This window comes from Drosophila nasuta, chromosome 2R, assembly GCF_023558535.2.
Source record: "Drosophila nasuta strain 15112-1781.00 chromosome 2R, ASM2355853v1, whole genome shotgun sequence".
In the NCBI taxonomy this organism is placed as follows: Eukaryota; Metazoa; Arthropoda; class Insecta; order Diptera; family Drosophilidae; genus Drosophila; species Drosophila nasuta.
In genome coordinates this window covers 1497281-1515494 of record NC_083456.1, presented here as the reverse complement: position 1 = coordinate 1515494, position 18214 = coordinate 1497281, and the positions used below count along the sequence as shown (strand labels likewise).

The window sequence follows — 18214 nt, the reverse complement described above, 5'->3', positions numbered from 1 at the left end:
TTTATAGAGTCGGAGATGCCTCCTTCTACCTGTTACATACATTTCCTGTCGGCACAAAGTTATAATACCCTTCTACCCTATGGGTAGCGGGTATAAAAACACATTCATCTGAAATTTTTTTCTACTCACGCTTTTAACGACTTACGAATTTTACATATTTTTAAATATTAATACAAAAATTCACTTTAAATTATATCAATGCCAACATATGTATGTATATATAAACATAAATTGCACTCATGTAGGTATACATTTCATGCGTTTATCTCTATTTCAAAAATGAAAATCAGTAGGTTACTTCTATCACGTACGAATATATCGTTTTATAAGACACAAACACACAGTCACTCTCTTTAAGAATTGAGTGTAAAATTAGTGTGCCGCTAATATAAAGTGCATACATAACGACCACTTACTATATATGTACAGTGGAGACTCTCTTGACTGGACACTCATTGTAGAGCAGAATTTGTTCGTGGAGAAATTGCTGAGGGAGTTTTCACTGCAGAGTTATTTGCATGTGAATAAATTGCGATTTCATAAAGCTAATTGTATTTGTCCTACTATTGGAACTTTTAGCTGGTAGCGTCTTTTTTGGGGTGATGTTGTGTGTTTTAATAAAAAGTGGAAAAGGTGTAAATTATTGGTATATATGTATATTTATAAATATAAATACATAAGAATTTTATGAGTTATGTTATTTCTTAAAATCAAATGAAAGAAAATTGTATTTTGATTGGAGCCGTAAAACTTTCGCTCATAAAGCTTTCATTTGAGGCTTCATGTATATAAATTTAGAAAATAATTTAAATTTTAATATTATGTTTAAATAAATATTATGTTTAAATGAAATACAAAAATTAACTAGTATATGGGTAATTCCATGGCGAAATTTGTCCCCCGCGAGACTATTTACAGTGCACTGCAGTGAAAATAACATAAACTGAAAAAATTCTAAAAATAAGTGAATGTTATTCTTAAAGCTCTAGATAAGATATATTTAGATATATTTAGAGCTAAGATTGATTTTAGGAACTTGATCTGTTTTCCGATCAAATATATAATTTCGTTCATTTTTTGGTTTTGAGTTAATTTTTGCAATTATCACAACTGAAAACAAAACAGAAAAAAAATTCCAAACCATTCTTAGCACTAATTAAAGTACTTATCTAGAGCTATAAAAATAAACTTTTCTTATTTTCAAAATTGTTTCAGTTTATGTTATTTTCAATATAAAGAGTCTCGCACGGGACAAATTCCGTTTTGGAATTACCCATATACAAAAATGCCCTTAAGGACCAACCATGTTGATTATTATTTAGAGATATAAAAATAGAAATACACACACTGCCCACAGGTATTAACTCGTATCTTGATGCCTCCAGGAAATGTATATAACAGGTAGAAGGAGGCATCTCCGACCCTATAAAGTACATATATTCTTGATCAGCGTCAACAGCCGAGACGATATAGCCATGTCCGTCTGTCCGTCCGTCCGTATGAAACACTGGATCTCAGAGATCCACTTCCGCCCCCGCAAATCAAAAAAATCGAATAACAAGCCTAATTTAAAAGCTAGAGTTGCGAATATACAATAATTACTGTATTAGTTATGATTCCTGAAAATTTGGTTGCGATCAGATAAAAATTGTGGAAGTTATATGGGCAAAAACGCCTACTTACTAGGGGTCTTAGTTGCTTTGGCCGACAATCTGGCACATTGTGCCGTCTATGGTATATTTTGAATGGTGTACTATATCGATATACCAAACATACCATTTGGTATATTTTTAGTATTTTCGGTATATTTTGAAAATTATACCGCAATATTTTGCTTTTATTAAAAATAGGTAGCGGGTATCTCACAGTCGAGCACACTCGACTGTAACTTTCTTACTTGTTTTTACGTTATAGTTGAATGTATTAGCAAATATATATATATATATATATATATATATATATATATATATATATATATATATATATATATACCAATTATAGCCTACGGTACATTAATCTGATAAATTTTCAAAATAATACCGCGCCAATTCTTGTTTTAATCATTTTTCTTTTGGAACAAATAGTCCTTAAAATAAAAATATACAATCTACTTTTTAATCTACATTTCTTTCTGTGTATATAGATATGAGAAGTCAGCTAGCGATAAAATGTACACATCCAATGTGGTTGGCTTATAGGAGTAAGCTCAGTCAAAACAAACAGAGCAATAAAGATACGCACGTGGAGTAATTCCCATAGAAATGTTAATACACTTACACACACATATGTTTATACATACATTTTTATATACATACATCAGTTTGTGGCTAACATTGCACTGGGGGCCATAACTACATGAAATCTACGATTGTTTACTTTTTATCACGCCGACGGCATACAAAGAAAGGTAGAAACGTTGTATATTTCTAGCTATTTATACCCGCTACCTATAAGGTATAAGGGTATTATTTTCCAGCAGCCATTGCAGAAGGATGGATCTCCGACTCCATAAACTATATACGTATATATCTAGATCAGCGCCAACAGCCCAGGCGATAGAGCGAGAGAGAGAGTATGGATCCCGGAGACTACAAGAGATAGAGCAATAATTTGTAATACCCGCTACTCATAGTATACATATGTATATAATATACCTTTTTTTCTTGTTTTAGACAGAACTTGTTAGATTTGGGTACGTATGTACATATATGTATCATATACATAATAACCACAATATATTTGATTCCTGAAAATTTCGCAAAAAATTATTTGTTCTTGATACTGATCTCGTTGTTGTATTGCTTGATTGCATTTAATTTCTATGGAAATTCACAGGCCACGTAATGCATTTCGATTACCACAACACGTGACCATAACAAAACCCAACTGTTTAAATACTTAAACAAGTTTAAATACGAAAATAACATTTTCCACTATTAAGCAATTGAACCAATTTGATATTCTGATAACGGTAAAGGTGTATGACTAATTTAAGCCATTTCAATTATATAGACACTTGTACGAGACATACATACATATGTATATACATACAAGACCATATCTACATACATACATACATATGTATTGTGACTCTTTGTACAAATGAATAATATCCCGTTTGGGTTTATACATATGTATACATGTGTACATATGTACTTAATAGCGTGTATTTCGCGTTTAGCTTTTGCTACGTCGCACGTGCCAATCAAAGAGCCCATATACAAATTAGTATATGTATATGGTTGTATGTATATATGTACATATGCATGTATGTGTAAATCGACTTGCTGATTGTGTGATCAGAAATAGCAGCAAACAATAATAATACCCGTCGCACGAGTATGCATACATATGTATGTAAGCACAAATAATTTAAAAAATTAAAAACAACAACTGGAATGTACATACATATGTATGTAACTTATGCAAACCGATTGAAGCGGCCAGCGCCCTATTTGCATTGCGCATTGGACTTGGGCATGTTTGTGACATTACCCGATCGTGCTAGGCAGTGACTTGTTGCTTTGATTTGTTGTGACCTTTGGTATAGTTATAAATAGCTTTTGTTTCTCTGTGTGACTTGAAACCGTGGGTATTCAAATATAATTAAAACTATGGAGAATAATTCAAACTAAAATGCCATACATATGTATGTACATACATATGTATGTATATACTATGTATGTATGTTTGCCCACACGTAAAGTAAACAAAGACTGTGCTGATAGTCAAAACAGAAACACATACACTCTATACATACATACGCCTGTATGTATGTGCATATGGACATACTCACATCCATACACACAACTAAAGTATTTGCACAACACGTGACCAACAGCAAAACTGACATTTGTTTTATTATAAATATATACATATGTACGTATGTATGTATGTACACTCATACGACAATGTATGCATACTACATGTGTACTGTATGTGAGAGCCGTGAGCTTGTATGTTTGCGTGAAATGACAGACACGCTCTCGTCGCGTGAGATATTACGTCATGCGCTATGAATTTTTTGCGCTGCCCGTTTTCAACGTGCCTTGATTAAAAAGCTGCTCACGCTTATAATAGAGAGACAGACACAGAAACAGAGTCCAAGAGCGAACAAGAAAATACAAACGTACACTCATATGTATGTACATATGTACATATTTACAAGTATGTACATACGTACATACATACATACGTATGTATGTGTAGGGAGAGCATTTTGGTGCGCCAGCAGCTCATGTTTATGATAAACCAACACAGCGTATGATTATTATTTCGATTAATAATACGAAAGCAACTGGGTTGCCGAGAATTATAAAAAACAAAATGTCTGCCGACTTGAGTGCTTGCGTTTTGACGGTTTGTACGATTGTGTTGTATGTATGTATGTATGTTCGTATCGTATTTGTATGCTTGTGTTCGTTTTGATGAGACAATCATTTTGTTGCCAAGCAATGCTCTCGTCGCAATTCGCCGCTAAACGTCAACGTTGCGGCGCCGCCGCCCAATGTAACAGCTGCGAATCATTTTGGAATTTGTCACGTTCACGTGTTTTATTATGTGGTGCTACTGTTGCTTTTGCTGGTGACTATTATTGTTTTTTGTTTCGGTTTCTGTTTCTGTTTCCCTTGCCTTGGGTTTCTACGTCGTTTTCTTTTCGTATTTGCGCTTGTATTCAGCTAGAAAGCTGTCAGACAACCAAACACCAACAACTTTAAAGGCGACAAAAGCACGCAACGCACGCCCAAATGGCGACTAGAGCTGTAACAATAATCAGCATGTGTTATATACATATGTACATGTATGTATGAATTATGTACATATGTAGGTGCAGGTTTAACACATATACAAATCAGCACTATAGAGTTACGTATTCATACATACATACATACATATGTACATACATATATTTCTTTCAAAGTTTTTTATATATGGATGTATTTATATTTTAATTTTTAGATCAATAAATTTCCTTTTATCAATTATAAATGACTAGAATATATGTATTTTTTAAACCAAAAACATTTTGATTATTTTAATTCAACTTTGTTGAGCTTCAACCACTGTGACAATCACGTTTACCGCGCACGAAATGCGATAACACATACGCAAGCACATTCAAAAGCGAACGCATACCAACACATGTAAGCCTCGACGATATAAATACGAACACAGACGCAACGTACATATGTACATACATACTATCAGCCGCAGCTCAACATGACTTGCCAAGAGGCTTCGTGACGAAGCCTTCGTCAGAGAGTGAACCGGCGGGCAAGTTCATTATTGCTCTCTTTTGGCGTATACTTTTTCCTGCAGTGCTCTCTGACTGTCTCATGCACGTCATCAACTCTCACGGTTTGCAAACAGTGCTCAGTCTCGTGTTGTGTGTTCCCATACCCTATCTAAAGATACCATTTGCAGTTGCATTACTTATAAATTAAGAATAAATGAATGCTTAATTTTAATATTAAATAATAATTTCAGTTTGTTCACATTAGTTGCCGTCAATAATAAAAATGAAAAAATATACGCACGATAAAATTATTTTAATATAAATGTAAGTTGAAAAAGAACTAAAATAAATTGAATGAGAAGGGTACTTCAGCGTCGATGTTTCAAATTCAGATTTTTATACCCGATACCCATAAGGTAGATGGGTACCATAACTTTGTGCCGGCTGGAAATGTGTGTAACGGGCAGAAGGAACAATCTCTGATCCCAGAAAAGTATATATATTCTTGATCAGCGTCAACAGCCGATACGATATAGCCATATCGAAGATCTCAGAGAATACAAGAAATAGAGATATATTTTTTTCCGTCTGTACTTGTTATGTTTGACAAAAAAATTAATTACAAGTGTAAATGTCGAAGCTATTAAAGAAAAACTTTTGTATGCAATGCGGTCTTAATTTGCTTAGGCTGACAATAAGGTATATTTTTAATGTAATACTTTATCAATATACCTAAAATATCCTTTGGTATATTTTTAGTATTTTCGCGTTATATAAATTTGTTATGTTATAAAATTAATACCGCAATATCTGTCTTTTATTTAGAATGGATAGCGGGTATCTCACAGTCGAGCATATCGATTGTAGCTTTCTTACTTGTTTTTGTTTTAATTTTAGCACGTTCGTCGTGAATTTTTCATTCATTTCAATTCAGCCGTTCGAAGTGAGCAGTTGTGTTACCAACGTATCGGACTGCGCAAGTGCTTTTTTTTACAAAAATATATAAAAATTAAAAAAATACATACAACAGCCGAGCAGTAGCAATAATAAATTGTATACACACATACAAATACGAATACGCATACGCATACAAATATACAAAATACAAGTGCTGTGTAGTGGAACGTTCGAATACAAATACAAATGCAAATACAAATACATACTTAGGCATATAGGAGTGTAGTGTACACTCGAATGCTCGGCTGGTTGCTAGTAAAATTCCACTGTTGAGCGAAGGAAGTTGTGTATTAATAAAATAAATACAAAATTAAAAATAAATGGTATTGCAAAACGTGTAAATCGCGGCCGTGTGACAGGAATCCAAATCACGTTTTTAACAATCAGCCTCATTTATTTTTGTGCTCTGTTGTGTTGTGCGTGTGTATATTCTCTGAGAGTGGCCGAACCGAGGCGTGACTGCAAAGAAATTTCAAGGTTTCCATCAGTAGTAATATATAAAAAAAAAGGAAAAAGCGTGGGCGGTATTGAGTGAACCTATTGAAGTCAGAGAACTAGTCTTTTACAATTATACTTTGAGCCCAACGAGTGTGTATGAAGATATATACATCTATAGGCGAATAGTGTGTATAGATAAGCAGTCGTCGTTGCTTCTTATCAACACTATCACATTCACAAACACAATCACAAAAACAAAAGGCAAAAGCTAACGCCACATTGCTGATAAGCCTATAAGAGTCATCAGACACAACTGTGACCGTAAAAGTGATAGTGATAGATTAATAAAAAAAATAAATACGAATACGATATGTTATGCTACACAAACATCGAATAAGAAGAGTGTTGCAGGAGGGCGAAGAGTATTGGATATTCACGTGTGATACAAATTGACAATCAACAGCAATTAAATATTCGAATGGCAAAATTTTTAAACATATACAAAAAGTGAACCCACCAGAAAATACCACCACTGTTGCCGACACCGTCGCAAACACCATCGTCGTCAACGTCGAGTCTCCGTCTCAAGCAACAATAATTTCAATTCGCCGTATTTGATTTCGCCGTATTCGACAACCTGTTTGCTGACTCGCCCGCCGGCGTTTTATTTCTCTCTTTCGCTCGCTCCTCATTTTGTGCTTTGACGTCGAAAGCAACATCATCACCATTCCACCACAATTGCAAGCAACGTCGACGCAGCAGATTGAGAGGACCGAGCTACGTAGTGAAGCAGCCCTCACAATTTTACACAGGATCATTGTTTCCAGTAGCCAAAATCAAAATCATCACAGCAAAAGTTTAAACAACAGAATCAGCAGCAACAACAGCAATATGGAGCCTTATTGGAGCGAGGCAAATGGGCATGCCGCACATCCGGTTAAGTATGAGAGGTAGGTATAGATGGGAACTTTGCTTTTGGCTCTACCAGCTGCAAAGTATCGTTTACAAATAAAAGCCCAAACCCAATCCACTAAAACCGTGCAGCAGCACTAGAAGAAGAACAACAACGACAACAAGAACAACTACACACTCACTTTCACCTATGCGCATTATAGGTTATGCATATATCACTACTGTATATTTTTAGCCTAGTCTTTAAGTTCAACTTTAAGTTTTTGTTGATTTTGTAACTGCTTATTTTGTGTGTATTTTTCAAAAGAGAGTGCCAATATGTATGTGTGAGTGAATGTGTGTGTATGCAGCTACTTGAAGAACACCAAGATTAGTATTGGGCATAGATCGAGAAGCTATATTTAGTAGCTGAGTGAGTTAAATAAGAAAATCAAATGAAAAATCGACAAATGAAAACGTGTTCAGGCAGACATTCGTTTGGCGTTTACCTCACGCCTTTATATCTATAAATAAAATGGATTTTTAGTTTATGTATTATTTATGCAAACATTTCGAAAAATAACACAAACAAAAATCCGAAACGCGATTAGGCAAACGTGACACTCAGTTTGCGGGGTTTTTCCCCCGTTTTCTCGCCGTATTATATTTGTATTTTGAACTTGAATTTTATTTATCGCGCGAAACCATTGAATTTGTTGTTTTTACGTTTTTTATTGAGTTTGTTTATGACTATTTGTCGACATGTATTATATAAACCAATTTAAATATTATATGTACATGAGTACATAATATGTGTGTAGTACACACTGTGTACATGTTTACTTATACTTATGATTCTGATTGTGGATATAAATACATATAAGAATGAAGTTGGGAGACCGGACTGATTGCTTTATATAAAGCCAGCTTATTCCTACTAAATGTCAACGGCCAAAAGCGTGGCTATAAATAGCAACAACAACAACAAAGTCAGCCAATTGGCTCAGCTCATTTGATTGGCTTTTGTGGGTGTGTTAGCGTGTGCTCACTCCCTATATAATCCCACACGCAGGAGATTGTACACATGTATGTGTATGTGTATGTGTGTGGGCCTATGCTTGCATGTTTCTTTCTATAAGTGTGTGCCAGTTTGTGTCCTTTTGAAGGTCAGCTGAGTTTTGTTGCTAATGGCTCGTCTATTTTCGAACTCGAAGCCATTTCTAATAAATACAAACTTATAAAAATAAAGACCAAATACATTATTTACTAATTAAACAATTAAAATAAGAATAATATATAAGTAATCATAAAATATATCATAGCATATAAGTAATTCAAATCAAGTTCATTGATGTAAATTGTTAATTTACAATCATCATCATTTTCGAGTATTATTGCCTTAACTTAATGTTGGGTATTTTAATTTCTAATAACAATCTAATTCCACACATTTTGAACCTAATGCTACTGTAGGTTTACAAACCTATAACAAAAATACATAGTATGTTTTTTTATGCGTCGCGTGAGCCATTAATTGAGCACGAGTAGCCCAAAGTGGATGCAATTTTAAAAGGCTTGAAAATGTGGGTTTGAACTTTAGTTACTTGTTGAGTTATAACACACATTTATTATTTGATTTTACTTGGGGATTACTAACAGTTTTAAATTAATTGAGGTGTGAAAAGTGTAGAAGATTAGACCATTAGGTACTTAAATCTGGTCGTAAAGTATTACAAACATATTTCATGAATAAAGAATAAATGTTATATTCAAATGCAGACAGTTTTTTTTTAAAACTAGATTTCATAGGCATTTTAATAGGCAGCGTCTTATCGGTTATCGTTATCGATAGCGTTATCGTTATCTATATTGTTTCCTTATTCGCGATCGTAGTACTTATTAATCTTTGGCATACCGTTGCCATTCGATTCACTTCTTTGCTCGCTCGTGAAGCAAACACGCGTTTGTTTATAATTTGCAGCTCTCGTAAAAATAAAAAAGAAATGGTTGAACTGCAAACAACTCATCCATAAAAGAGATAAGAGCGAGCGATAAAAGCGACAGAGTAGTGACGCACATGTCAGATAACATTCGAGTAAGTTTCAGCAAATATAGTACTTAGTTATACAAATAAACAAGTAAGCATGTGCATATTCACATAATTACAAGTACATATGAATTATAATCGACCGTATTCTAATGATTATGAGTTAAGTAATTAGTTGGAAAGTTGGCTGTCAGAATACTTGTGAGATCTCGGGTTTAATACACGACTAGGCAGCTGTTGCTCCAAAGGCCTAAGATTGAAATGTGCAGTTGTCTGTCGTTGTTTTCGATTATGAGATCTTGACAACGACGTGACCCCAACAATTCCGTCCATGACCACCCAGTGATAAGAAAGTGTCTAATACATTGTGATTTCATTTTACTGATAATGCCGCTTGGGAGAAGTCTGAGAAAGTGTGTTTGTTTGCTGGGTACGTTTGTGTTACATGACGAAATCCGAACAGCTGCCGCAGGTTAGTCATGTATGTAAAGTAATTCACAAATGTTCAGCAAGACAACACGTCAAAGCAAGCCACAAATGATAGCAGATATACATAAACGCCCACACATTTATGTGTATATTTAAATTTAATTATGTATATAAGTTTATAAAATAGGCTATGTTCGTTTAAAACTATCCTTCGATACTTTTGTTGAAAACACAAATCTATGCATATGTACAAATAAGTGATTCTGATTCTGATTTCGATTCCTATTTCCAATTATTTTCGATGGTTTCTCGTGGATTTGTGCTGTCGTCATCGTCATCGTTCGTCCATTAGCATCATAAACGCGGGCACGTAGCCACGATCGTCGATTCCATGCACTTATACTAACAATTGTTTGTGTATTGTAAATATAAACGAGTCTTACATGTATGCAGCGTATTTATAAACATATACACTCTTATGTATAAGTGTGTCGGTGTGGATATGCTCGCTCTATAGAGGTCTACCAACCCCTCGTGCCGTTTGACAAACGTGATGCGAATATTGAGAAATTTAACCAACTTGAAAAACTGATGAGTGTATGAGTGTCTGTGGGGGGAATCTTGTGTGTATTTCGTCTTTTCCTCGGTGTGATTAATGCACTGTGCCTCTCTGTCCCTGGGCTTTCGTGGAGATATATGAGTCAGTAACGTGTGTCAGTTGGGCACATTGCATTTGATTGCCGCTAAATGATTAAATGATGGACTTTTTTGTCTTTTGACCTAGTTATTAAAAGTGTTCCACTTGTGTGTGCAGGCAAATAGTGATTGTGAAATGTCGAATATTTGGACATTCCGAATTTATGGGCGCGATTGCCAGAGAATAGAAATTTGTTTTATTTTCGGCTATTTTTACAGCAATAATTAAATGGGATTCAATTCGCTATAGTTCTCATTCAACATTTCGTGCCACTGTACTCATAAATTGCACTTGCTACAGTTTTGTTTTTGCTATTATGAACTTACATAAATGTGCACACAAATATCTATGTGTATTTGTTGTGCTTGTGTTTGTTGAGTTTTAATATTGTTTGCCAGGTTGGTATTTTGTAGTCAGCTCGCTAATGTTGCTAAACGGACCATTCAACACGTGCCCAAGTCTTGCGTGGTCATCAGTTTGCGGTGTTGTTGCCCAACATAGAAGCTTTGTTAACATTGCTTCGATGGTTAAGTATTCACATTGTCACTCTTTGAACTGCTACGCTTCGGGTTGGCTTTGCCTCTGTCTCATTATATCACGTGTCCAGTTTGCACACTTTGAAATATTTTTAGCGAGAGCACCTACAGCCGGTTGTCGTCGAAATACCTCATTTTCTATACAAACACTTGAGAGAACTCGTTACAAAAAACCTCTCACGTGATCGCAGCTTGATTGTGTGAAACACTCGACACTCGTTTATATTTTCGTCGAGTGTGGTTTCCTAATAGCTTTCGGCAACTGTTTATGACTATTTGCTAACAAGAGTATTTGTTTATATGACATTTATCTTATCAGTAGCGTCGTTGACTGCAGGTGCAGTCAAGGTCATTCCGGCCAACGATCAGTCCAGTCATCAGGCATTATTCGTCAACCACGAAGCAGAATGTTTTAGCTTGTCTTCATTTTTTGTGTTGCAGAAGAACGCTTGTGTTTTTTTTTTTATTTTAGTCAACAAGACAATAATTTATTATATGTTGCTAATTTGTTTACGAAATTGCGTCACCGTTTTATTCAGCTCTCCAATGTGCTCATTTCACAATTTGCAGCACTTATTTCCATTGGCTAATTAAAACGATACTGGAAATATGCATTTTGAAATTCTGTGAGGCAGGAAGAGTGTCTTTCTCTTCTTTGACTTGACATATGTACACGCATATGTTTTGTAACGACACGTGGCGACATTGGAAGAATTGTTTCACAGTACTTACTGTATTTGTGGAGGATCACTTCCGAAGATATTTTAGTTGGAGCTGCCTTAGCGTCGGACAGACTTCATGTTTTGATTCGAGGCTCGATCCTGATAAGAGTAGTTTTAGTACTCGTGTCTAGTAGTCGTATCTGGTACGTATCTGTATGTGTGTGTACTCGTGCAATCTTTAATAAACGTAATCGGTTGTCTATCACGATCACCTGAATTCAACGTGGTTTTTTAGCTGTTGGGTCAAATAACAGGAGAATAACAGGAAACCATAAAGCTGACTGTACGAATCCATCACTGAAATGCGAATAAATTTAGGTTAATGCACGATATCATCTGTAAATAAACATTTGTATATAGTGACAGTACATATTTAGGTTTTTTGTGTGTGTGATTTGCGAATGCTAGTTAATACGATGTCAAACGTGCGTTCAATGTATGAATGTCGATGTCCGTTCATGCTTTTGGCAAATAGCATACGGGTGATCAACAGTTGGCGTCATTTGGCTTTGTCAGACTGACGACAACCTGTGGCAAATTCGAGGACTCAGAAATACTCGCTCATCCAAATATTTGTGCATGTGAATATATTAGTGGGTATTTTAAGTATATGGTGGCGGTGAGCTGCTCATGTCTAAAATTACACGAACGGTGCTAGATGCCAATTACTTAATAGAACAAAAGTGCGACAACGGTCTGATACATCGCAAATTTGTTGTTCCTCAAATTCACCAAAAGAACAAAATAAAATAAAATAAAAACGGCAATTCGCCAAAGTGTTAGCAAAAGCATTTGCCAGTTAGGGCGGGCGCTAGGGGCGTGTCTTTTGGGTTCAAAGTTCTGTCTTGTTCGCGTCGATACTTCATGAATCAAGAGAGTGATTTGCTATATGACGCTCTTCAAAGAAAATGTATGAAGAAGGTTGAACTGAAATCAGAATTCGACCGCAGGATTTTGCAAATAGAAATAAATAACCTGGCTGATGGAATAAATGTTTACGATATCACTTTTTCAATTCAAATAAAGTTATTACGAATTATCCATATATGTATTTACGATTGTTATGATGCGATAGATCAAAGAGGTTGCAGATGTGATGTATATTCTAATAAGTACATATGTGAAGTGTAGGAATAAACAAATGTACATTGCTAATTTGCAGCGTAAACTCAAATATGTGCGAGCCATTTAAGAATTGTGTACGGCTTAAAAATAATGAAATAAACCGACAAATAGTGCTAAGAAACTGAAACTGTGCTGAAAATGTCACCGTGCAAGCCAGTTGCCAGATTTCTCAGGTGATTGCTTGGAGATCAATAAGTTTTCGGCATCATGTAATGCTGTACTATATTACCTATGGTCACCTTCATATGTAGGCACATATCTAAATATATTGCTGTGTGTATATGAGTATTAGTGAATACTTACGCAAACATATGTATATAAGCATTCGTAGCGTGTTATCGCTGGATCTACTCGATGCTCGAAGTAGCAAAATTTTTTTTTTAGCAATTTCTGCATCGGATTTCGTATTTTTTTTCGTTGGCGCAATATTTGTTTTGGTCTTGATTCAATATTGTTGGGTATATTTCTGCACTCGTTGTGGAAATTTAATAAAATGGATTAATTCTGGCCTATTATCAATGATTTACTGATTCTAAATTCTTTGGATTAGAAATACTTAGACTATCAAAGGTATCCGAATTATTTTAATTTATTTTATTTAATTTTGACTCTTTCCACTTTCGTGATTTAACACTCGTATTAACGTTTGGTATAGCACGAGGGGGCTAAACAGACGCTTGGCGGAGCGAAGTGAATATTTTTTATTTTCAATTAATTGCAACTTAGCTTATTTCTGCATACAATTTGATTTGAAACAAAATAAAAAGCAGTTAAACCAACTCATATCACTATATAATAAAAACTTGTTTAGTCTTAATTATTTATTTTAAGTCAGATTAAGTTATTCGTTCAATAAATGCATTACTAAAACAAAATGATTAAAAATATATACAAAACAACTTGAAAACTATTGAACACGATTTGGACTTATTTGTGTTTCTTATCCTTCCCACTTCTTTTTGCATATGAATCAAAACGCTACGAAATATAGCGAAGCAGCTGTCTCCAGTTTTCCTTATTGCACAGAATCTAGTTTAAATTTTTCAACATCGGCAACGGCATACAGCGAGGACGATGCTGAATATGCCACCGGAAGACGAAATAAAACATCGAGGGTAAATATTACAATTTTAGAGCGACACAAACTCGCGACAAAATCAACTAATCGAATTCGAAAACAAGATCAAAGGATCAAAAGAGAGAGCACCCGAGTTACATGATCAAAAAGATTTTACCCTGATTGATAACGGTTTATCGATTACTGGCAATAACAATGGCAATGGATGTCGATGACCACGTCCACAAAACGATACGATTACACGGTAACACGCCTCACACAGAACGCCCAGCAGCCCGAGATGTCTCCGCTTTTGACCCTTTTTTATTGAAGTGATGAAGAGAAAGCAATAAGATTATTCATTGAATTGAAAATAAAAAAGACGAAATTTAATAAAGAATTTGAAAATCTCTGAATCATTATTTAGTATAATGGTGAATGAGCTCGATGATCTTTTACTTTAGTTGTTACTAAAGCCTTCCCGCAAGCAGTAATTAACCGAAACTCTTCATTTCATTATTCTACAGCAAGATCCATTGTCGCATCGCATCATTGAGAAGCGTCGGCGTGATCGCATGAATTCGTGCTTGGCAGATTTATCCCGCCTCATACCACCGCAATATCAACGCAAGGGACGTGGACGCATTGAGAAGACGGAAATCATTGAGATGGCTATCCGACATTTGAAACACTTGCAGAGTGAGTGCTTGCAAAAGGAGAGCGAGTATCGCAGTGGTTATATGGACTGCATGAAGGAAGCCGCCAAGTTCCTTTACGATAGCCAAATGCAAGACTTTTGCTATCGCCTTTTGGCCCGGCTGCAAGAGCACATTGATGAATTGTTCAAGGGTGAGTAGTATGATTCTATTATCCTTCGATTGTTGTTAGTAATATTAGTTACGCGCTCCTTTTCAGCTGACTGCTACAAGTCAACACGCAGCTGTCACATGCCTGACAATGTTAGTGCATCCAGCGGAAGTCCCCACCAGGCCTATCATCCGCCTTTGTGCCACTTGCGTGATATGCTAGGTGCCTCTGATGTAGAGCATAGCAATGACCACAACGATGTGAAAGACCTCAGTTTTCGCAATCATCTCAATCAGCTGCAGCGTAGCCAACAAGTTGCCGCTGCAGCAGTTGCTGCTGCTGCTGTCACCAATGCATCAAGCGCTTCAAATGCCAGCATCGAGGGCCAGAGCCCCAATAAGCTTGTGGTGGGTAATGGAAATGCCATTACCATTGCCAGTGCCAATGACAGTGTTAGTGATAATGTACCCACGAATTCAGTCGCATCCAACACAGGCAGTAGCAACGCAGCAAGCTCGACTACATCAACATCCTCATGTCTTACGTTGGCAAAGACCTCATCTGCCGCCGTTCCAATCACAGCCCATCCGCAGCCGCATCAGGCGCCGGTGATTACTTCGACTGCTCCGCATCATCACACGGATAGCAGCCAGCCTGATTTTGACTCATCACGCGAGCCGATCCTCCATACGGATACTTCCAACATGCATTCGCCCCCGCCCCGCGATGCTTTACAACATCAGCACGCTCATCTCGCCCATAATCCTCACACGACAGATAGCTTGCTGTCTGTACGTATGCGCAACTACTCAGAGTCGTCGCATGAGATAGAGCATAACAATAATTACAAATATAAAAACCACATAAAGGAGCGTTTTGTGCATGAGCTTCACGATGAGGAGACAAGTAGCGAACACGCGCCGCACCTGCAGAACGAGCATTCTCACCTACATGCATTATCCGAGCACTCCAAGGATGGCACGGAACCTGAAATAGCGCCCATCATGGCAAAGAAACGCAAGCTGGCCGAGGCAGCAGCCGCGGCGGCAGCAGCTTGCAATGGCAATTTGCCATTGGACGTGCACAGCGAAGCCAGCAACACTAATCCACCACGATCCATGATGCTACTTCGTGATGATAAGCCCTCCTTTAGTTTTAGTGACATCAAGGATATCAAGTCGGAGATGCACAACTTTAACTCAAACTCTAGTCCGCTGTTAGCGAAGCTGAGCGCTGCTGGCGCTCAGTTAAGCACGCCAAGCAGCACAACAGCACCGATTCATCCGCGACATTCATTTTCCGTGCCAATTTTCGCATTGCACTGCCAAGGCAACTATTATGTGCCGTTAAACGTGGACTATAATGCGTTGGTGCCATATCTTAACGGTGTCGATCTCCTCGAGAAAAGCTATACGAGTATGCCTGTGGTTCATCCTATCAACATAAATGTCAATTTTATGACCAGCTCTACGTCAGCTTCACTACTGGCGGCAGCAGCTGCAGCTGCAACAGTTGCTGCCGGAAAGCAACAGAATGTAGTTGCCACCCACTCCGCAACGGTGGGTGCAAACTCGGCCGCTGCTCAGGATCTGTTAAGATCTGCAGCAGCTGTAACCAAGGCCAAACTAGAGCAAGCTATCAGTAACAGTTGGTAAACATAAGTGGAGTGAATGGCCCACCACAAAAACAAAATGGAAGAAAACAATTCTACCTCACTACTTCTGTGAATAATCATCAAATGATTGATTCCAAATATTGTGTGTAAAATTTATTGGCTGCAACATACAAAAAGAATACACATTGTTCGAGTATACTCGAATACATATATTCTGAAAATAGGGGACAGTTTCTCGGATGTTGTCTTTAAGCCACATCCATAACTTCATTAATTAAATAATGGAACACAAATTATTTGTGTACAAGTACATTTATCAAAATGGTTCACATTGTGTGTATTTAGTACTTATATTACTGTTTGGATAAATTAACATAAATCAATTAAGAGTGTATTGTGTTTTTTTTTTAAATTTTGCACAGTCAAACATGTAAATACATACAATATATGTATATATACATTTATCTACCAGATGTATAAACTTTCTAGTGTGTTGCCAAGGAACCAGCAGCCGACGTTAACAAATCAAAGCAGATAACAATTGAAAGTAATCGTAAATTGTGCATTACTATAAGTATGTATTTTTAGATGAGTAAAAATGTTTTTCAATAGAAGTAATAGTTGTGGTTTCAAATTTACCTTCAAGTTAGTGTTTTATAAATTTATAAATCATTAGTCAAACTAAATATTAAATACTAGTTCATTTCAACCGAATGGTATTTCTGCGAAAAATCATATGTACATATTATTAATGAAATAAATTATACATAATATTATTTGTTACAAATTAAACGATTTAGTGACAAATTAGGATAGGTTTGTAGGGCTCGAGAATTTACAAATATATTGGGCAAATTATAAATACTATTACTACATGTATGAATTTTGAATTAATGTTTGTTAAAGTTTATACCAATTTTCATTTTCGAAATACGGTGTACTATTAAATGTGTAAAATGCATTGATTGACAACTTTGTTCTAAAGCTTAAACGTTGTGACCATGTATTTGATATTTAATCAACAATAATGTAAAAACAATAAAAAAAAACAACAATCCAAATAGTTTTTAAGTGTCTGCTGTTATGAACTAAAAGTTTAATGCACAAAATATTCATGTTGTATGGATTTTAATATGACGATTACGTTTACTACAGTACAATTAATGTAATATTACTGGTTAATATATTTTATATAAATATATATGTATTCTTATTTAATAAAGTTGATAAAATAATACTGATCCAACAAATGTTTTAGAAAGGCAAATCTTTAAAAATGCTTTTGGTGAACTTGACTTTGTGCAGCCGAAGTATAGTAGAACATATTGCTTTTCATACGGTGTAATAATAATATGCTTATTTAGAAACGCGTATAACAGAAAGATCATTGTCGACAAATACATTCTTCTGTCTTCCAATTTACTGTTTAAATCGCAAAAAAAATCTATAGAAAACAAAAAAGAAAGAAAGCTTCAAATTGGAGGCCTCGACTGCAATGCACTTTACATTCATTTCGAGTATAAAATAAGCTAAACATTCTATATCGAATGAACAAAAACCCATCCGAGAACATATCGGCGCATTTATACTGTGACAAATCTACTGTGATTTGTTTATTGTTTTAAAAAAAGGAGCTGAAAAGCGGAGCAAGGTTTTC

General features: G+C 35.8%; 1 protein-coding gene across 3 annotated transcripts; it reads left to right on the top strand.

Moving 5' to 3' along the window:
* Nucleotides 1-6170: 6170 nt before the first annotated feature.
* Nucleotides 6171-17798, top strand: LOC132784238 (transcription factor cwo). 3 transcript variants are annotated; one of them, XM_060789715.1, is made up of 4 exons: nt 6171-7581; nt 14070-14193; nt 14663-14984; nt 15033-17798. In XM_060789715.1, exons 1-4 carry the CDS (start codon nt 7523-7525, stop codon nt 16595-16597), a joined length of 2070 nt encoding a protein of 689 aa, XP_060645698.1. In that variant the 5' UTR covers nt 6171-7522; the 3' UTR covers nt 16598-17798. The 3 variants fall into 3 exon arrangements, with proteins under 3 accessions (XP_060645698.1, XP_060645701.1, XP_060645699.1); XM_060789716.1 differs by having other exon boundaries at nt 6173-7581; nt 15051-17798; XM_060789718.1 differs by lacking the exon at nt 14070-14193 and having other exon boundaries at nt 6172-7581.
* Nucleotides 17799-18214: the final 416 nt, after the last annotated feature.